Source organism: Helianthus annuus, chromosome 10 (genome assembly GCF_002127325.2).
Source record: "Helianthus annuus cultivar XRQ/B chromosome 10, HanXRQr2.0-SUNRISE, whole genome shotgun sequence".
In the NCBI taxonomy this organism is placed as follows: Eukaryota; Viridiplantae; Streptophyta; class Magnoliopsida; order Asterales; family Asteraceae; genus Helianthus; species Helianthus annuus.
In genome coordinates this window covers 85,608,527-85,631,327 of record NC_035442.2, presented here as the reverse complement: position 1 = coordinate 85,631,327, position 22,801 = coordinate 85,608,527, and the positions used below count along the sequence as shown (strand labels likewise).

The 22,801-nt window shown below is 38.0% G+C and overlaps 1 protein-coding gene across 3 annotated transcripts; it reads right to left on the bottom strand.

The window, feature by feature from the left end:
• Positions 1-767: 767 nt before the first annotated feature.
• Positions 768-4,903, bottom strand: LOC110885306. 3 transcript variants are annotated; one of them, XM_022132984.2, is made up of 12 exons: positions 4,693-4,903; positions 3,776-3,958; positions 3,332-3,440; positions 2,974-3,136; positions 2,615-2,882; positions 2,416-2,515; positions 2,190-2,314; positions 1,855-1,939; positions 1,679-1,759; positions 1,420-1,599; positions 1,265-1,333; positions 768-1,169 (listed from the first exon to the last, which is right to left on the bottom strand). In XM_022132984.2, the coding sequence occupies exons 3-10, from the start codon at positions 3,373-3,375 to the stop codon at positions 1,581-1,583; spliced, it is 885 nt and encodes a 294-aa protein (XP_021988676.1). In that variant the 5' UTR covers positions 3,376-3,440; positions 3,776-3,958; positions 4,693-4,903; the 3' UTR covers positions 768-1,169; positions 1,265-1,333; positions 1,420-1,580. The 3 variants fall into 3 exon arrangements, with proteins under 3 accessions (XP_021988676.1, XP_021988674.1, XP_021988675.1); XM_022132982.2 differs by having other exon boundaries at positions 1,420-1,759; positions 4,693-4,902; XM_022132983.2 differs by lacking the exon at positions 3,776-3,958 and having other exon boundaries at positions 1,420-1,759.
• Positions 4,904-22,801: the final 17,898 nt, after the last annotated feature.

Here is a 22,801-nt window from a genome sequence, read left to right as displayed (position 1 = left end):
CTTATCTTTCGCCTCTCTTTAAAAACGCTAGCGGCCATTGCTTTATTAAAAAATGCATAAACAATTGATTAATATGTTATACGTATTGTTATACAGTAGTACAATTTAAATTCTTACATTTACTATTTTCAGGCATTGTAACAGATGTAAAGCTTTGTGCAATATGGACGGGTTCCGCAAGCGAGAGGTCCCTTGATCTTTTTCTATCCAGATAAAGTCTCCTCATTTTTCGCCTCTCTTTACAAAAGATATAGGCATCCATCATTGTTGGAGCTGTAATAAGGTTTTAAAATGAAATTGATTGTTAGTCTAATAAATAAAACGATTTATATTAAACGTCATTGTTATCCATTTTGGTAGTCAAATGTCTAAAATCTAGTAAAAGTTTAACAAATGTCAATAATTAACATTTAACTAATTTAAAAGTGTATATGAAATAAACAAACGTATATTCAATTTATGCCAATGTTGATACTTTAAATGGTAAATAATCATACTCTTATTGATTGGTAAATAGTTGGTGTTTTCAAAACTCTTGACAAAAAATGAGTCGACTTAAATATTTTTAGTTTCTAAAAACACGCAATTAGATTTATATTTGTAATATTAAAATAACAATAAATAGTTGATAAGTAATGATAGAATCTCGTTTTGCAAATTAATAAATATTTACTTAAGTACAATTATAAAATATATAAAATAATAAAAATTAGAAAAAAATCCAACATGTACTTGATAATAAAATAAGATGATCAACCAAAAAAAACTTAAGTTCAAACAAAGGAAATAACATTAAACCAAGCAAATACAAATACTCAAGTACTTAGTTCTTAATGATAATAAAATACCAAATCCAAATAAATAAATAGTTTATAAAAAGACGAAAAGATGATTCTTTCAAATTCGGATAAATATCATTCTTTTTCCTTCTTTGGAATCAGGAGGGTTGCATTGGAAGTTCCTTTCGCACCTTCAACAGATTTAGGAGGGGGTTTAGTTGCCGACTGTTTAGGAGAATCATCAATCTCATAAACCTCAGACAGATTACGCTTCAATTCCGAGTGAGTGGTGTTTTTCTTAACACCTCCATCATCCAACAAAGTTCTCGCATTACTTGTAACAATAAGTGACGTGGGAGTAACATTGTCGCTCGTGGATGATATAGTATCCTAAATAAACAAACGAAAGAAATTTTGTTACAATAAAGGATTAATTTAAAAAAAAAGTTGAAAGATATCTATTTTTAACCGATAAAAGACTATACCTTGAAATTGACAGTATCTTGGGATTCAAATTCAATGGATTTGGAATTCATGGAGTCTGATGGGTTAACCTAAATTGTATATAAAAACTGAAATGTTAAATAATTAAAATAGATCATTAACAAACTGTTAAATATAATTAGGATCTATACAATACCTGAAAAACCTCTAGATTTGCTTCAAGCCTTGATATGATGGAGGGATCATCAGTGAGGTTGCTAACAGTGAAAGACTTGTAGTTGTTTGAGACATTAAAGTTGGAAATGTCAATGTTAAATGCATACTTTTTTCCAACCAAATCAGCAATTTCATCAGGAATCATGCTGAGACTATCATCCTGTTATATAATTAAAGTATAAGTATAAATACATGTCTAAAAAATTCATGAAAATGAATTATTGTGAATTTTAGAAAACTCTTCTTGTAGACTGGTAACAGATTGTGACGACACCAAACGACGGCTTGAAACGGAGTCATCAGATTCTTTCTCAAGTAAACTGTTTAGAAACAAATATATTATTATTTATATATAGAACATACAGGTATTTAATAATAGATGTAGTAAATAACTATGTCAAAAAACATATCAAACCTGCGTTTGAAAGCAATGATTTCCTCAATGTCATCGTTAATGAATAATGTACTTCCATGGAAAGCTGATGAAACATATGCCTTCCCTAAAAAATACATAAATAGAAAAAAATGATAATAAACACAGTGAGACATCATTCCAGTGGTCCATGCTATTCTACTCACAGTGAGACATCACTACACTTGTAGATTTACATTTTTTAAAAGGCAACTAAACAGAACAGATACATAAATAGAAAAATTATAATAAACAATCAGTAAAAGTGTAATTAATGGATAGTTAATATAAACTCGTTATTCTAAAAATAACGAAAACATTAAAAATACACATTATACCGCCTGAAAAGGTGAATTTCCCAGTTTGCAATATCAAAACAGTAACACCGTTGGGTTTTTTATCCACGAACTTCTGCATCTTCTCAGCCAATGATTCCCACAGTTGAACATAAATATTACGGTTCCTACAAAATTTTAAAACATAAAATGTTGAAAAACGTATTGTAAGCAAATAGAATAAGACATTTAGATATCTCAAAAATTGTGGAAGTTGAGAAGATCTTACTGAGCATCACGAACTTGAATGTTCATTCTCTTTTTGAGTTGCCCATTTTGCGTTTTGTGATCATACATATCGAAATACGTATACAAATAACCAATTATATCTATAAAGAACACGAATAGAAAATTTTAGGTTTAAAAAGAGAAAAGAAGAAAAAAGAAACATTTTAGCAACGTATAGAATAAAAATTATGACTACTTACCAACAACGAAATTACTTGGGAGAGCATTGTTAAGAAAGAGATCAAATTCAGTAAATGAGAAGCCATGAGGAGATCCAACAGCATCATTACATCTCATCATGTTGCTATCATAATCAAAAAAGAGTCTATGTTTATGATTTGTCAGCCGATATTGTGAGACATTGTCACCAACTTCAAATTTCTTAATTAGGACACACTCTCTCTCCACGAGGAATTTCCCATGTTTGCTTAGATAGTTACCCATAACAGTGGCTTGAATCTTTGTACCCTAAAATGAATGAAATAAGTAGTGAGAATAGTTGCAAAAAAAAAAAAAATCTAAAATAAATTAAAATAGTTAATGAGATATTATAAAGTACCTCTTCATCCATAAGTATTACGTCAACTGAATGTGTAGCACCTTTTATCTTGAAAGAAGGTAGCTTCCAAAGCTTAATTATACGGACCTTAATTGTGACATCAACCTTTGAATTTGAAGCATTAACTTGGTTGAGCAAAGTGATTTCAACATTCTCCAATGATCTATTACACGTTAATAAGAATGGTTAGGGGCCGATAAATCTATCAAAATCGACACCCCAGATTACTTGATGTTCATGATACTAAAACGATAAAACTAAAACCAAATATAACGACAAACAAAAGGAAGGTAAATTCTTATTTTTAAGTGATCTATAGATATGCCATATATGTGATTAACTGAATACGAAATCATACCTGGAATCTTTGTTAGAGGAAACTCTGCTTGTGGTAGTTGACATGCTTGAAGTAATGGAGTAGGAGAGTTGGTGGCGAGTTTGTGAAAATACGCCAATTCAGATCATATCTATATATAGGTGAAGTTAAACAATGATCCCTAAAAATATGGTTTTTTTTTTTAAATTCAAACTGATCACATATTTCTTGGAATTAGTTGGTTTATCCATATAGTTTGAATTTTTAAAAAACCCATGTACGTACAATTTATAAATAACCATTATACGTACAATTAATTTTTAACTTATATAGTTTATTTAAGAAATAACTTGTATTGTTCATTTAAAAATAAAGTTTTATGTTATGTAATACTATAAAAAACAATTCACTTATATAGTTTATTTAAAACAATTTAAAACAATATGTAAATATCATAGCATTTCTTATTTCATCGAATTGACATACCATCGATAGAAAGTGAGCCAAGCTCGGCTTTAGCTCGGAAAAAGCTCGGAGCTTGGAAAAAGCTTGGTTGATATGGCTCGTTTTGAAAGTGAGCTGAGATGTCTCTGCTCGGTTAGAAAGTGAGCCAAGCTCGGCTCGGTTAGAAAGTGAGCCAAGCTCGGCTCGTGACGAACCAGATTGAAGCTGTACATATATTTATAGAGACGATTAACAGGGGTCTTAAATGCTATAAGTCAATTGTCAAATATAAAAATAATTAAAACACCTTAAATGATATAAGTCAAATAGAACATACCCAGATGACAGAAACACAAATATAAAAACCACATTTAAGTAACTAACAAATAACAATAAAAAAATCATTTATCAGATGGAGATAATTTCAAGAAAATCACGAGGAATAAGAGTTTGAACCATAAATCCTAGAACTAACATAACTAAAAAACCTCAGATCAATATATCACAATTAAATAATACCCAAATTGATTAGTGCAAGATTAAGAAAACCCAAATTGATTTACAAATAATTGAGCAAAACCCAATTTGATTAGTGAATAATTAAGAAAACCCTAAATGAATTGTCTGTAAATAATTAAGCAAAATCCAGATCATAAACCCTAAAAACCACAAATTGAGCAAAAACCCATATTGATTAGGGAATAATTAAGCAAAAACAAAATCATAAAACCTAGAACTGACAAACTAAAAAAATCCCAAATCAATATAATGCACAATTAAACAATACCCAAATTGATCAGTGAATAATTAAGCAAAACCCAAACTAAATTAAGAATAATTAAGCAAAAAAATCATAAACCCTAAAAAAACCATAAATCTCTTGCAGGAAACAAAGATTCCCGATTTCCAGAACTCAAGATCAGTATCACGAATCTCGATTTCAGGGCAGCAGTCAATACCTTGCTACGGCGGATTCCAGCCGCTGTATCAACTTCTCGTCCATCGGTTTCTCTCTCTAGAAGCAGGTTCACCACTTTTGATTAGGGTTTAGATGAATTGGGGGTTTTGAATATATGAGAGAAAAGATTGCCGTAGATGATGGTTGGAGTGGAAAAGTTGAATTGCCAGATTAGGGTTTCATACGGGTACAACAAAGACGCGTGGAACACACTTACGAATGAATTGCCACGTGTAAATGTTAATTAAATAATGAAAGGATGAGAGTTCCACTTGTCAATATATAGGGTAGGCTTATGTAAAAATAACACATCAGCAAAAATGGCTTTATTATATTAGAATAGATAGATACGTTTAAATTTTATCATCTAGGGTATCGGACGTGTAGGGTTCCGTTTAGAAATGTTCGGTTGGAGGTGAGAAAACTTAAACTGAATCTTAAGTTTAAATGACAAAGAGTGAGAAATTGAAGAAGTTATACTTATTTAATAAATATCTTTGGTAAATTTATATATCAACATTTTGATTAGGTTCGTAACACTATTGAGTGTAGAGCATATATATAATATTTAATAATATTACAACTCTATAATATATTAATTTTTATATATAAATAAAAAAGATAGTAAAAGAAAAGAGTATGGGAAGCCTGAAATTTCTAATTAAAATATTTATTATTAGCCAAGCATGATATTTAGAAACATGAAACGAAATTGGTTTTTTTAAGGGCAAATTTCATTAAACAACAACCACACCGCCTACTTTCAAGATGGAGATAGCCGAGAAACAAAAACGTTACATTACATCAAAAGAGAAACGTTGCCAATCCTTCCACTCTACCCTATCCTTCTTGGCCCTACTATTAAACCATAAAAAACTTAAGGATTTTACATCCGCAATAATTTGTTTAACATTCACTTTCGCCGCCTTGAAAACCTTCTCATTTCTAATCTTCCAAAGCCGCCAACATGTAAGAATCAAAATACCGAATATCAACTCTTTCTTGGCTGCACTGCACCGCATCTGAGCGACCATGGTCTGAATATCTGAAACGAAATTGGTGGTAACTGATAATTTTAAGTGTAATGACCAAGTCCAAAATTGGTGAATCATTCTTTGTTAATCTAGTTTCAACCTTCAAAATATAAATTTCTCAAATCTCAATTAAGCGAACATCAACTATATCTACTTCTAAATCGAGTATGATTTTTAATGCGACTAAATCACTATTTTTTATAACTTTTTTTTCTATTAGTTACTTTCATTAAAAAAAAAGCAGCCCCCTCAAAAGCCTTGCTACATTTTTATATTCCTTTCCGACCACTCCCCAATGACGAGCGTGTCGGCTGTATAAAAAGGTGAGAAATAGAAAGGTGCCATTAAATGATACCATTTATCGCCACAACCGCGGAAGCTCTCAAGAAGATGCATGAAAGAGCTTCCATAACAATTAGGAAGAGGAAAAGAGTGAGTGGATCTCCTTGTATAATCCCTTTTTGGTGTTGAAACTCATACGTCGAGCTTCCACAATTGAGGACCTCGTCGTGGTAAGAATCTGATGTACTCAAAGTAGTTTAACTAAATAAAGTATAACCTTAAATTAGACACTAAGTAATGCTCTATACTCTTTAAAAAACTAAACTGTTGGCAAGCAAGTGAACCTATCGACCTAGTAAAGCTAAAGTAAGTCCGGATATCGAACCTACGAGACTTCTATTCAAAACGTGAACCAGACTCGATTACTTATCAACACTACTGATTTTATTGTTTTTATATTTTGAGGGGGGGTTTCTAACAATCCTAATTCAATTAATTAAATGATTAATAAAGTGAATTAAGACACGAACTATGACTGTAGACAAGATCAGATAATGCTAAAAGTACTACCTAGGTCAGAATCCTGCACATGAATGACAAGTTTTCTATCGGTAATGGAACTATTGTGGAACCGTGATCTAAATGTGCTAAATTCAAAGGATGTTCTAAGGACCCTCGACTCTTCTCAAGGATTCACCTAAAAGATTCCTAAGAGCTATTAAGACTACCATTATGTGGACTCCCTCATAGGTTTCCAACTCTAATAATGAAATACCCGCTAGACAGTCTACCTCACAGCGCGAAAGTCTCAATACACTAGAAGTGCACGGGGTAACTATTGAAATCTGATCAGACTCGATATGCAAGGAATGGTAGGTAAACTAGAGAAATCTTCTCACAAAGGCTTTACTCCTAGAAACCGAACACTCAAGACAAACTGACAATCTCTCACATCACAGCTATTAAGATTGGTTGAATACCTAGACCTACTCAATTCACGAAAATCACTCCTATGAGTTACTATGTTTAGCAAACCACTTAACAATCGAAAACACACAATAAACGATCTAGCATGAACCTATAACTGAAAGACATTCAACAAAGCACACGTGGAGTTTGATAATCATGTAAGAACAAATCTAATAACCGTATACATCAAATTAGGAAAACAAAGTCTTTACTTCAAAATTAATAATCCATGAACATGTTCCAAAAACCGAAATATTACATATCAAACATAAGTATTCATCAAAACCTAGGTAGTTCCATGAGTTTAACCGAGTATTGTCACACCCCGATTTCCACATGTATCACCGGTGGGCCCGGTGGGGGATTACCGTGACGTAGTTGGCAACAATATAGTCAAACCACAATATATAAATGCACAGCGGAAGCATAAAGATAAATATGATTCAACCATTTACTGTAATATCAAATGTATCACAAGTAGTTGAATAGTATCCACAGGAGGGATCAAAATAAATAAAAATGTTGTTCAACAGATAAGACATCAAGCTTGCGAGACTTCTTAAGATGCTAAGGAGCTATTTCCAGCCGATTACGTGTAGTACCTGCACTTAATCTTTTTTGGGAAAATACGTCAGTTTACACTGGTAAATACATTCAACCGACACTTTAGTAAAATGTTTAATAAAATTGATTTGAATGCATGAGGCACAAATTCTTTTATATCTTGGGAGAATTATTTAAAATTATAATCTTGTGAACGAATTACATGTTCCTTCTATGCGTTCAGTAGCCCGGATCCTGTCCGGGTTAAAGATCAATAGACACACCACATTGCGTAAAACCGAGGTGGGTAAACCATCGGCTACGTCTTTTAATAATATAGACATAATACCGGGTGTACGCCTACACCCGACTATCAAGGTCGTGGCCATTTCTTCGAATGATGCCAAGGATATCCGGGACATGGTCATTAACCCCCCAAAGGCTTCTAAGTAACAAGACTGTTTAAATGAGCCGATCAAATTATTCAATTAACCACCTAAGCGATGGAAGATTTGATGCTTAATCAAGCGGTATTTTATATATCGTAACCCAAGCCCGTATAAGGGAAAATAAGTTAAAAGTATTTACCTTTGCAAGTATTGTCCTTAATCAGTTAAATCATAGATATCTTTTACTGGGGCTCCTATTCTGGAACGAAGGTTTTAAAATAACCTATTAGAATTGATGTGTGTAAAATGCAACATATAAATCACATCAATTAAGGCATAAAACTAACCCTTTTTAAGTACTAATGTTGGAAAAAGAGTGTTTTTGTCTTCCTTTTGTATTTTCAGGATGAAATGAGCTCAAATTCACAAAAGAAGCAAAAAGACAACTAATTCTAGCATAAATACAAGGAAAGGAATAAAAGTATGCTGCCCGGACCTTCAACGGCATCCTCCAAAGCAAAGAAGAGAAAGCAGAAGTCTGAACACGCCCCGTGCTCAGCCAGCACGGGGCCGTGCCCAAGAAGCAGCATAAAAGACAAACTTATAGAAGCTTCCATTGCCCACCACGGGGCCGTGTCCAGTGGGCACGGGGGCGTGGTGAAAGTACAGCAGGCGCATTAATTATACAATTAATGAGGAGAGAGAGTGTCAGACGGGCACGGGGGCGTGTCCAGCGGACACGGGGCCGTGCCCAGCCTTCTGTCCAGCCTATAAATAAGGGTGCTTGGTTTCATTCCATCTCATCCCTTGGCACACCACCTCTCTCACACTTCATCCACCACCCACCACCACCATAACACCATCATCCACCACCATCATCCATTGTCCATCGTAGAGTGTGTGAGTCGTCTCGGGATCCAAGATTGATAGTAAGAGTTCTTGACAATCAAGGCCATGTTTGCCTAAGTCTCTTACATCACTTGGTGAAGACAAGTGTTTAGTATAATACTTTTTATTTTTAATCTTTTGCACTTTTTATTTGGTTTTGTATTAATGACTTTAATAACTAGTTACTTATGTTGAAGGTGATCTTTCCTTATCGTTTGTCCGTGGTGTCTTGGCATTATTTTACTGTCTATATAAAATAAAAGATTTTCACCATTCATATCTCCACGGTCTATATGGAGGTATGTTGGCTACCTGGTCAGGGGTTAAGGGAACGGTTTGGTAAGGGTCTTGCCCTTGTTCAGCGTTTAGAGGTCCTGCTTGGGACCTGGGTCAAATTTAGTAGGATCTCCTTCAATGCCCATAGGTATTGGATGGCGGGGATCCAAACTCTTTGACCCCCTCATAAGTTAACTACTATTAATACTATAACCCGGCTATTTAGGACTGTATCCCTGCTGACTCAGACTATTTAGCCGAGGGTAACGTCACCGCCGAAAGCGGGGCCTACCACAATTTGCATTAATAACTTAATTCATTATCTTTCAATAATCCGACCCTTTAGGATTGTATCCTTGCTGACTTAAACTACTGGGTTGAGGGTAACGTCGCCTTCAAAAGAGGGGCCTACTACAATAACTAAGATAATCTCTTAAACAAGTGCAAAAGTGCGAAAATAATCAAAGGTTATACTAATACACGTGTCGGATCCAAGTGATTCATCTTGTCTATCTGTTTTTATTTTATTTTATTTTTCAGCATTTAGTTAGTTTTTATTTTCTTAGTTTAAAAATATTTTTCTCACTTTTTGATTTGATTAGACGTTGAGGATAAACCGGTATTAAAAGCTCTTGTGTCCTTGGACGACCTCGGTATCTTACCAACACTATACTACGTCCACGATGGGTGCACTTGCCCATATGTGTGTTCAGTGTTAGTGAATATCGTGTTTTATAAATTTAAAACTTGGCTAAAGGTGTAAAAAGGGCTTAATTATACATTAAAAATATATTACACTACACACGCATCAAGTTTTTGGCGCCGCTGCCGGGGACACAAGGATTTTAAGAAAGCTTAAAATCGACGGCCTAATCAGTTTTTTTTAAACGCGCGCACATTTTTCTGCATTTTAGTTTAGTTTGCATTTACAGTAGTCTGAACACGGGGCCGTGCTCACTGAACACGCCCCTGTGCTGCATATTTTTAGTTAGATACCCAGATACAGAGTCTGAACACGGGGCCGTGCTCACTGAACACGCCCCCGTGTCCAACGTGACCAGTAACTTTAATTAAAACGCCCAGATACAGACCCTGACCACGGGGCCGTGTTCACCAGACACGGGGCCGTGTCCAGCTTCTGTTTCCGTCTTATTTTTGTTTTCTGGTCCCGAGACTCAATTGTGGTCTGTTGAGTGATTCTTATGGATCAATACTCAAGAGGTTACAACTACACCTATGATGAGGATGATTATAGGGGTAATTATTGCACTAATTGTCGTAACACACGCTCGGTTCAGTATAATAACTCATATCAACCATCCAATTCATACAACTACTATGAGGAGCCCAGGTACGAGCCATCAACTTCATACACATCCTATGAAGACCAAAGGTATGAACCTCCTCCCTCATACTCATATTTTGATGAACCAAGGTATGAGCCTTCATACTCATACTTTGATGACTCAAGATATGAGCCACCACCTTCATATTCTTATTATGAGGAACCATGGCGTGAACAACCCACCTCATATGAGTACTATGAAGAACAAAGTTTCGACCCTTATCCATCATATACTTACAATGAAGAACAATGGTGTGAACCATCTACTTCATACGGGTACTATGAGGAACCAAGGATCGAACAACCGGATTCAAGCTTTGAGGATCCAAATTCGTTTTCTCTCACCGAAATGACCAATAGGATATTAGAACACATTAAAACTATCGAACGTTACATGAAAGAATCTCGCGCAAGGGAAGAGGAATCCCGCGCAAGAGAAGAATTAAATTGTAATAATAACGTAGAGATAGTTGAAAATGTAAAAATGGAAGAACAAGAAAGTGAAAAACCGACGCATGAGTTAAACAACGAAAAAGGTGAGGCCGATAATGTTAAAATACAAGAAGAGTCTAATTTTGAAGAAATTAATCTCTTGTCACCTACTTTCGAAAATCATTGTTTAGTAACCCCTCATGCCAAGTTTTTAAAAGAGTTAAACACTAATGCTAAAATCAAAGAAATGGTAAGTGTTAAGTTAACTAATGATCAAACCTCGCTAATAAAAGAAGATTCTTTTGAAATTAACATTACACCGGTTCCATGTTTCTTTCAAAATTCATTTATTAGTAATATTACAATTGATAAAGATCTTTGTGTTAATTTAATGCCAAACTACATTTTCAAAAAATTAAGTATTAGTGATTTTTCTCCACTTCAAATACCCATTTTTCTATCTAATCGGAAAATAATAAAATCAATCGGTGTAGTTGAGGATATCTTGGTTCAAACAAATCAAATGGTAATCCCAACCGACTTTGTCATCCTTGATGACGCTCCTCTAGTGTTGGGACGACCTTTTGTAAAAACTCATGAAGCTTTGAAAAACCGGAAGTACAACAATCTACCTCTTCAATTAGGGGCATTCAAAAGGAGCATAGATCTTGAGCGCTCAATGAAATATCCTTTTGGCAATGACGACCCCCTAATTGAAGATGAGCCAGAGCCACCTGATAAGGTGGGTCTAGCCAAGGACCCTTATAAACGTGGCGCACCACGGAGGCATTCCGCGGAACTATCCTTAGTTTTAGATTAGTTTAACTTTTATGCTTTCTAGTTTAGTTTTAATTTGCAGGAATAAAACACACTCGGGATGGTGAAGGATGCTAAAGGAAAAAAGGGAACGAGAAAAATGGCCCCATGCACGAAGAACAGAGCAACCCGACACAAATCTCCATCACAGAAGGCTCAACACGGGCCGTGCCCAACCAACATGGCCCCGTGCTGAGCCACCTGCAGAAAAACGCCCAGTTCAGGTAACTGGACACGGGCCGTGTTCAGCGGACACGCCCCCGTGTCTAGGCTTCTGTCTTATTTCTTTAATTTCTGTTACTGGCACCTGACCACGGGGCCGTGCCCGGTCACAACGGGGCCGTGTCCAGGATGCCAGTAACATAAATCTTTGCTTTTTAACCCACTTTTACACATTCTAATCAACCGAAAATCTTATTTTTGGGACACATTGAGGACAATGTGTAATTTAAGTGTGGGGGGGGGATGCTAAAACCTTGAATTTTGCAAGTCCTAATTACAAGCCTTACACAAAACTCTATTGGAACCGCTAAACACCCCAAATTTTTTCAAAAACTTTTCGTTTTTTTTACTTGTCTTGGTTTAATTTGGGAATAACAAGTTCTAAAAAGGTTATATTTTTACAAATTTACAACCGATAGCGTCGTGATAACAAAGAACCAACATAAGAAAATTACGAAACGGCATAACAAGTCTAGTTAAAATTCGATTATATATACTTGATCACATTAAAAACCCATTCCCACAAAAGTGAGTTTTGAGCCTTTATTGAGCATACAAATTTACATCTTTAGACTAAATGCTCATTTTTTGTTTCTTGTGTGAATAGCCGCTTGGTTCTTACAACTCTAGAACTTGCCACGACGATACATTCCCGGTCCTTACCAACTTAAACCCAAGTAAGTAAGTGATGGAGGCATTAGGACTAACCTTATTTTTCTTTCTACACCATTATTTTTTGTTTTTTTTACCACCTACCCAAAATCCCCCTAGTTAGCCCCTTTGAGCCTAAACCTTTCATTTCATTACCCTAAAAACCTTTTTACCCACCAAAAACCCTTTTTTATTTTTCACCCTTTATTTTAGTAACAAGCTCGGTTTTTCGCAAGCTCGCTATTTTAAGGTGACTGATCAAAAAAAAAAAATGATGAAGTTAAAAACAAACAAAAGCTATATAAAAGCTTGTTTGGAGAAATACTTCAAAATAAAGAGTCACTAAAAACAAGGTGTGTCACGAAAACCGATGCTTTTTACGATTTTCGCCCTTTTACTAACCACTAACCCAACCACCCACCTTTAACCCAAGCCTAATCCTTCACCCAAAAAGTCCTCTTGATATTTACAAAGGTAAAAAGTTAAAAAGGAGGAGGATTGATTGCTTGGCAAGCCTATGGAAGGCGTAAGTTCCATGCCGCTCTCGAGTGATTCACTAAAAATACACCTTCGGCCGAGTGTTGAGTGATCCCCCGTGAGGTATGTGAACTTGTATATAAATGGAATTTTAAAAAGGCATGCTATGCCCAAATAAGTAATTAATCTTATGAAACGTTCTAAATAAATCATAACGAATAGGATTGTAAATAGTATAAAAATAAAACCCAATAAAGATCTTGGATTCCCGACACTCAAAGACAAGCCCAAAACTTTCTCTTCTACCTATTCCATTTGGGAGTGTAAGCCACATTTAAAGAGTTTTGCTTGGGGACAAGCAAAAGTTCAAGTGTGGGGGTATTTGATGTGTGTAAAATGCAACATATAAATCACATCAATTAAGGCATAAAACTAACCCTTTTTAAGTACTAATGTTGGAAAAGGAGTGTTTTTGTCTTCCTTTTGTATTTTCAGGATGAAATGAGCTCAAATTCACAAAAGAAGCAAAAAGACAACTAATTCTAGCATAAATACAAGGAAAGGAATAAAAGTATGCTGCCCGGACCCTCAACGGCATCCTCCAAAGCAAAGAAGAGAAAGCAGAAGTCTGAACACGCCCCGTGCTCAGCCAGCACGGGGCCGTGCCCAAGAAGCAGCATAAAAGACAAACTTATAGAAGCTTCCATTGCCCACCACGGGGCCGTGTCCAGCGGGCACGGGGCGTGGTGAAAGTACAGCAGGCGCATTAATTGTAATTGCGAATTACAATTAATGAGGAGAGAGAGTGTCAGACAGGCACGGGGGCATGTCCAGCGGACACGGGGCCGTGCCCAGCCTTCTGTCCAGCCTATAAATAAGGGTGCTTGGTTTCATTCCATCTCATCCCTTGGCACACCACCTCTCTCACACTTCATCCACCACCCACCACCACCATAACACCATCATCCACCACCATCATCCATTGTCCATCGTAGAGTGTATGAGTCGTCTCGGGATCCAAGATTGATAGTAAGAGTTCTTGACAATCAAGGCCATGTTTGCCTAAGTCTCTTACATCACTTGGTGAAGACAAGTGTTTAGTATAATACTTTTTATTTTTAATCTTTTGCACTTTTTATTTGGTTTTGTATTAATGACTTTAATAACTAGTTACTTATGTTGAAGGTGATCTTTCCTTATCGTTTGTCCGTGGTGTCTTGGCATTATTTTACTGTCTATATAAAATAAAAGATTTTCACCATTCATATCTCCACGGTCTATATGGAGGTATGTTGGCTACCTGGTCGGGGGTTAAGGGAACGGTTTGGTAAGGGTCTTGCCCTTGTTCAGCATTTAGAGGTCCTGCTTGGGACCTGGGTCAAATTTAGTAGGATCTCCTTCAATGCCCATAGGTATTGGATGGCGGGGATCCAAACTCTTTGACCCCCTCATAAGTTAACTATTATTAATACTATAACCCGGCTCTTTAGGACTGTATCCCTGCTGACTCAGACTACTTAGCCGAGGGTAACGTCACCGCCGAAAGCGGGGCCTACCACAATTTGCATTAATAACTTAATTCATTATCTTTCAATAATCCGACCCTTTAGGATTGTATCCTTGCTGACTCAAACTACTGGGTTGAGGGTAACGTCGCCTTCAAAAGAGGGGCCTACTACAATAACTAAGATAATCTCTTAAACAAGTGCAAAAGTGCGAAAATAATCAAAGGTTATACTAATACACGTGTCGGATCCAAGTGATTCATCTTGTCTATCTGTTTTTATTTTATTTTTCAGCATTTAGTTAGTTTTTATTTTCTTAGTTTAAAAATATTTTTCTCACTTTTTGATTTGATTATACGTTGAGGATAAACCGGTATTAAAAGCTCTTGTGTCCTTGGACGACATCGGTATCTTACCAACACTATACTACGTCCACGATGGGTGCACTTGCCCATATGTGTGTTTAGTGTTAGTGAATATCGTGTTTTATAAATTTAAAACTTAGCTAAAAGTGTAAAAAGGGCTTAATTATAAATTAAAAATATATTACACTACACACGCATCAAGAATCCTAACGGGCCTTTATATTAGCCGTAGCCTAGACCGGTTAGTTTCGAGTGATAGATACGGTTTAATCGCGTGAAAGGCGAAAACCGAGAATGGAATGTGATTCTGACCCAACAAGTTCGGAGACTTGTTTTATACGGGTTTAATATTCACACTCTGAATCTCGGGGTCAAAATGATATGGTTTGACCCGTATCGGCTAATTTATGTAAACTAGTTACATAAGCCGAACCGTGCGCGCAATAGGCGCAACGGGTAACCGTAGGAGTCCTACACTGTTTTCCTAAGTCAATATACTTTAAAGAGGTTGTGGTATCAGTAGGATACCTTCCATAATGCCCGTAACGAGTTTTAGTTCATTATACGCCCCGTAGGGGTTTTCCGGTCATTTTAAGGACTTTTAAAGGGCTTTCTGAGTTCTACAGGAAACCTGAGTTTCCCGATCAGTTTAATAAGTGTAAAATTCTTTATTTATTATTTAAAATCAGTAGCAACTGGAAGCGGGTCAAAAGACCTTGTAGAACTCAAGTTTAGGCCAAAAAGGGCATATTCGGCATTTACCGAATCGTAGCCATAACCGCAGGTTATGAGCAGGTTAAAATTAATTAAAAATCTTTAAAAATACCAAAATATTATTTCACTACAGTGGGTAAAATTTTTGGTGACGAAATCTTGGTTTAGGTAGGCGTTATGGTCATCGCGCCGTTTATTACAAAAGTTTCTTATAAATGCGCTATTTAGCATAACTCCCATTCTAGACCTCGGATTGGCGTGAAACTTTAGGGACATGCTTAGAATTTAGTAAGAGAGGTTATGGTTCCTTCACGTGTCTGAAATACTCGTTTTATTTTAAAAAGGGCGTTACGGTCAACTTTTAAGTAATTAACGGAAATGCGTAAAAGACTCGGACAAACAACGAACCGGTCACAGAGGGTGATACCATCACGTGACCTGGTCCTAAGAGAGTCCTAAGACATATCTACATTGTACTAAGACGGGTCAGAACTGAAGTCAAAGCAAAAGTCAAACTTTTGCGACATTCGGCTCCGAACCGGGTCAATATAGCAAATGGTCGGATCAAACATGCTTAGACGAGTTTATACACTTATTATCGTGTTTTATGATCATCAAAACAGGTTTCATACCATATATATTACAGATTATGTACAAAATCGCAAAACGGTTTTCTGTTGACTTTTTAAGCATACGTTTGACTCGATATTTGAACTAGTTAGAGTGGTGATCAGGGGGAACCCTTTTAGAGGATTATTACCCACATAAATACCAACACATAACTACTTTTGATTCGAGATATGACTGAGCCATTGTAGACTAATCTCGAAGTCAAACCGTAATTACGACGGTTTGATTTTTAGCTATATACTAAGCAAAAACTAAACCACAAAAGATTAGACAACTTACAGAGGGTTAGTGCACGACTTAGAATGATAGAGTAAAGCTTGAGAGCTCCAAGAATGATCAGAAGTTGAGTTTTGAGGTGTGTTCTAATAGTGAACTATGCATGCCTATTTATAGTACACAACTTGCCTCTAGATCATTACAACACACACTACAAATGAGTATGGATGAATGGCAGGTGTCCTAAGGTGCTATGGGTCGAGTAGGGGACGCCCATACCTCTGGGAAACCCATTCTTAAATGTTTTACCGCTTTAAACAGCCAACAGCCAACTTTCTGTCGCTGGGCATCGCTTACGGACCGTATGGCTTGGGCCTTGCGGTCCGTAAGCCTGTGGCGGAGACAAGCTTAATCATTCACCCCTTTACGGTCCGTAAGGCAGGGCCCTTGCGGTCCGTAAAGGCTGTTTTTAAATCTTTTTCAATCTTTTGAAATGATTAATAAAATCTTTGTAATTAGTAACGAAATCTTTGGTAATTAATAACCTGACCTTTCGGGTTTGAAGGGGTAACTTTGCGATTTGGCCCTTGATTATTTATAACTAAGGGCCTCGTGTTATTTACCCGCACTGTTAAGTCCCCGGTTATCTTGTTAATTATTCGGAAAGCCTTAACTTTCATTGTTGACACTTTTAACCCTTCTCGTACGAATTTGATCATAACTTTCTCGTTTTAAAACGGAACTTCGCGGAATTTATACAGTATATTCTAGTGAGCGTATTTTACTGTTACAAAGCCTCGGGTACGTCAAAGGGTCACTCAGAGGTATAATAAAACATGTTGACACAGTTAACCCCCGCAACTTGTAATCTCTCACTTTCTTCCGCGTTTCGCTTCCGTACGATCCATGATTTATTCGTTTGAAGGTACGAGCATCGTTTAGGGTTACTATACAGTATACTTACCCTTGTTTGACATTTATAACCCTCGAATTTACACACTTTCAAGGTTTGTCAACATTAGTCCTTTATTAAATATTAAATGCCACGTGTAAACTCAAGACACGTATCAACACATTATTGGACACAAAATTTCGAGGTGTTACATCCTCACCCCCTTAAAATAAATCTCGACCCTAGATTTACTCAAACAAATAGGGATATTTTTCTCTCATCGTGGATTCAACTTCCCACGTGAATTCGGGACCTCTCCGGGCATCCCATTTAACCTTAACTATAGGCACATGTTTTCTTCGGAGCTTTTTCACCTGTCGGTCTTCAATCGACAAAGGCTTCTCTACAAATTTCAGGCTCTCATCTATATGCACATCTGTGTGTGGGATCACTAATGATTCATCAGCGAAGCACTTCTTTAGATTGCAGATGTGGAACACATTATGAATTCCATTGAGCTCTTCTGGTAAGTTCAACTTATAGGCAACTGACCCGACACGTTCCATAACCTCAAAAGGTCCTATGTATCGTGGGCTCAGTTTACCCTTCTTACCGAAACGCATCACCCCCTTCCAGGGTGATACTTTTAGTAACACTTTTTCACCTACCTCGAAGTGAAAATCTTTACGCTTCGGATCAGCGTAACTTTTCTGCCTATCACGGGCAGCTTTGAGACGTTCCCGGATCTGGACAATCTTGTCCGTTGTCTCGAAAACTATCTCTGGTCCTTATAATTGGACCTCTCCCACTTCCGCCCAACAAACAGGCGATCTACACCTCCTACCGTATAATGCCTCGAAAGGCGCAGCCTTTATGCTTGTATGGTAGCTATTGTTGTAGGAGAATTCGATTAGGGGTAGGTTCTTATCCCAACTACCACCTAAATCGATAGCACATGCTCGCAGCATGTCTTCTAACGTTTGAATAGTACGCTCACTCTGGCCGTCTGTCTGAGGATGATAAGCCGTACTAAAGTTCAAACGTGTGCCCAAAGATTGTTGGAAACTCTTCCAGAAATGAGACGTGTATCTAGTATCTCGATCAGAGATAATAGACACAGGTATGCCATGTAGGGCTACAATCTTATCAACATATAACTGGGCCAATGTATCGGAGCTATAAGTCTCCTTGATGGGTAGGAAATGAGCTGACTTAGTCAGTCGATCGACTATAACCCATATTGTGTCGTTTCCTTTGCTCGTTTTTGGTAACTTGGTGATAAAATCCATAGTTACACATTCCCATTTCCATTCAGGAAGTTCAGGCTGTTGCAGCAAGCCAGATGGCTTTTGATGCTCAGCTTTGACTTGCGCACAAGTCAAGCATTTGGCTACATAAGCGGCTACAGACTTTTTCAAGCCTATCCACCAATAGTTTGCCTTTAAATCCTGATACATTTTATCAGCTCCAGGATGGACAGAATATTTGGAACTATGGGCTTCCTGGAGGATAACATCTCGTAGTCCTCCATAAATAGGAACCCATATCCGCCCATTCAATCTCAAAAGTCCATCCTTGTGAAGAGTTAACTGCTCCTCAGTTACTCCTAACCTTTCCTTAGGACAATTAGCTTCTAACACAGCCTCTCGCTGTGCAGCCAATATCCTTTCAATTAAGTTATTCTTGACTTCAATGCTCTTGGCATTGATGCGGATGGGTTTCATCCTTTCTTTCCGGCTCAGGGCACCAGCGACTACATTCGCCTTGCCGGGATGGTATCTAATCTCACAATCATAATCGTTCAAGGTCTCCATCCAATGGCGTTGCCTCATGTTTAGCTCATTCTGATTGAACAAATGTTGAAGGCTTTTGTGATCTGAATAGATCACAAACTTGATCCCGTATAGATAATGCCTCCACAGTTTCAGTGCGAATACAACGGCACCCAGCTCCAAGTCATGGGTGGTGTAATTCTTTTCGTGCACCTTTAACTGTCTTGAAGCATAGGCAATCACTTTGCCTTTCTGCATGAGCACACACCCCATGCCAGTGTGTGACGCGTCGCAGTAAACTACGAACTCTTCGGTACCTTCCGGCAGCGTCAACACAGGAGCGTTGCTCAGCCTTTGTTTCAAAATATCAAAGGATTCTTGCTGCTTAGGGCCCCAAATAAACTTTTCCTTCTTCTTGGTTAGAGAAGTCAAGGGCGCAACAATCCTTGAGAAATTCTCAATGAATCTCCTGTAGTATCCTGCCAATCCCAGGAAACTACGGATCTCTGTGGGCGTCTTTGGCTCTTGCCAGTTCATGACCGCCTCTACCTTAGCGGGATCCACCTGGATACCACGCTCGCTTACGACATGTCCAAGAAATTGGACTTCTCGTAGCCAGAATTCACATTTAGAGAATTTGGCATAGAGTTTCTCGCGATGCAGTAATTCGAGAATACATCGTAGGTGTTTCTCATGGTCGGCTTTATTCCTTGAATAGATAAGAATGTCTTCGATTAATACGATGACAAATTTGTCCAAGTACGGCTTACAGACGCGATTCATGAGATCCATGAACGCAGCCGGTGCATTTGTGAGCCCAAAAGGCATCACTAGGAACTCGTAGTGACCGTAGCGAGTCCTAAATGCTGTTTTATGCACGTCTTCATCTCTGACCTTCAGCTGATGATAGCCCGACCTTAAGTCGATCTTCGAGAAATAGCTAGCCCCTTGCAATTGATCAAACAAATCGTCGATCCTTGGCAATGGGTATCGATTCTTTATCTCGACTTTATTAAGTTCACGATAATCGATGCACAGACGCATCGATCCGTCCTTTTTCTTAACAAACAGGACAGGTGCTCCCCAGGGTGATGAACTAGGTTTGATGAAACCTTTTGCTAATAGTTCATCCAGCTGGGTCCTCAATTCCTTCATTTTAGTCGGTGCTAGCCTGTAGGGTGCTCTAGCAATGGGAGCTGCTCCAGGGATGATATCTATTCTGAATTCCACTTGCCTATCTGGTGGCAACCCAGGTAGATCTTCGGGGAAAACTTCTGGATACTCCGCAATGACAGGAATGTCTTCTATCCTTGATTTGGGCTCTTCAATAATCACTTGTGCCATGTAGATGACACAGCCTCTTTTTAAGCATCTTGAAGCTTTGAGCATAGTTACGTTCTCGGGCAATCCATACTGCGTATCCCCTCGAATGGTGAGCGATTCACCAGTCGGGGTCTTTAGCACAATTTGTTTTCTATTGCAGACTATCTGGGCCTGGTTGTGTGCTAACCAGTCCATGCCCAGAACGATGTCAAAACCAGCTAGATTAAAGGGAAGTAGAGATAGGGGAAAAGAATGGTTCTTAATGGATATCATACATCCCTCTAATATAGTGGAGACGGTTTCTACAGTGCCGTCTGCTAGCTCTACTTCGTATTTCACATTTAGGGTTTTGATAGGCATGTTCAACAGTTTGCAAAATTTTTGGTCTACAAAGGATTTGTCAGCGCCTGAATCGAAAAGTACTCTTGCAAATATATTATTCACGATAAAAGTACCTGTTATTACGTTGTCGTCCTGCAACGCTTCCTTCACATCCATTTTGAAGACTCTAGCGTTATTCTTTTTGGTTTCGTCAGTCTTCTTGGCGAGCTTGGGGTAGTTGCTCCTGATGTGCCCCTTCTCACTACAGTTGTAGCAGGTCGCGTCTTTAATCTTCTTACAGTCCACAGTCTTATGGTCTTTGGACTTGCACAGTCCACAAGTATGCGTCTTTGACTGGGACTGTGAGTTCGGCCCAAACCTGCACTTCCCAAAGTGGAATTTTTGGCAGTTTTTGCACTTGGGCTTCTCTCCGGTTTGTTGCCCTTCTTTTCTCGACTCTGTTCCTCTCTTGCCATCACCGTTCCCACGGTGCTTCTTTCCCGACCTTCGCGAGGTATCATCCTCACGCTTCCTCTTTTCGGCCTCTTTGTTCCTCTGCGATCTCAGTCGGACCGCGTCCATCGTGAGGGACAAAGAGAGGTCAGTCACAGACCTGAAGGTCGTTCTAACCCCCCGATATAAAGTCAGTCACAGACCGCGTCCATCGAGAGGCCTTCACACTAGCCTTTATCGCGGGTTCTAACCCCCCGATAAAACGAGCAATCCTCCTTGGTTCCGGGGTGACTAGATATGGAACCAATCGAGACATCGTGTTGAAGCTCGTTAAGTAGGCCTGGCAGTCCAGATTTGTCATCACCAATGACACAAAATCGGACTCTATCTTCTTCACCTCATGCTGAGGGTAGTAATTTTCTTTGATGAGAGAAACGAATTCTTCCCACGTCATGCTGTAAAGCACAGCTTTTCCCGAGGCCTGAACCAGTGCCCTCCACCAAGCTAGGGCCTCGCCCTTAAACGACTGCGACACAAACTTCACTACATCCCTTTCCGCGCAGCCACTGATGTCCACCACAGTGTCCATCTCATCCAACCATGTCATACATTCAATGGCACCCTTCTCCCCTGTAAAGTCTCGGGGTTTACAAGACACGAAGTACTTGTATGTGCAGCCCCTGGCACGGGAAGCATCAGTATACTCCCTTTCGCGACGAATGCTATTTTCATTTGACGAGTGATTGTCGCCGTTCTTCTTGGGCTTGGACGAGTGGTTATCGTCGTCCTTCTTGGGTTTGGATAGTGGTTTGCTGTGGGATTTTGATTGTGTCTTTGGCTTTGATGGTGGTTTGGAAACTGTTCTGCTTCGAGATTCCGTATATTGTCGATCCAGAGCCTTGAGTTGAGCGCCCGTTAGATTTATTTGGGCATTATCATAATCATCTTCATTTGTATGACTATTTCCTCCATTAGGATTTGCCATAGTAGCTTGTATCTGCTGCAGAAGATAATGAAAATTCTATTTAGGAGTTTATTATTGAATTGTCTTTTATGGCAATTCATTAACCATCATAACGAAGACCATATCCGGTTAATTTGTTACTCACTTTATATTTAGGATTTGAACATACTTATCCTAATCACAATTAATATTGCTAGTGGCATAAAAGCCTAGTCACGAGGACGTTATTATAATATTAGCCGAGATTTCAGAGAATCAAGGTATGAAGGTTTGAACCGTAGTCCTTTTACTCCTTCTGACAGGGAGTCCTAAACCACCACTGTCCTTTGCCTTATTATGACAATATGTATGGCCCGTAGGCACTATATCGCTTATGGATGTTTAACAAGTGATCATCTTTATTGATGATTTAACCCATGATTTATTATATCATTAATTTGGGCTATGGAATCCTTTAAGGATTCTTGTATAAGAATGGCGTGTGTAATTTTAACGAATCACATCTGCCATGATTGTTAACATGCCTACAGAGGTTAACAGGGGATTTAAATCTTTTAATTAGGTCTTACCATCTTGGCCGGATCTTAAAAGACACCTGGCTAGGTTTCACTCTGAAGATTCTTTATTTAGG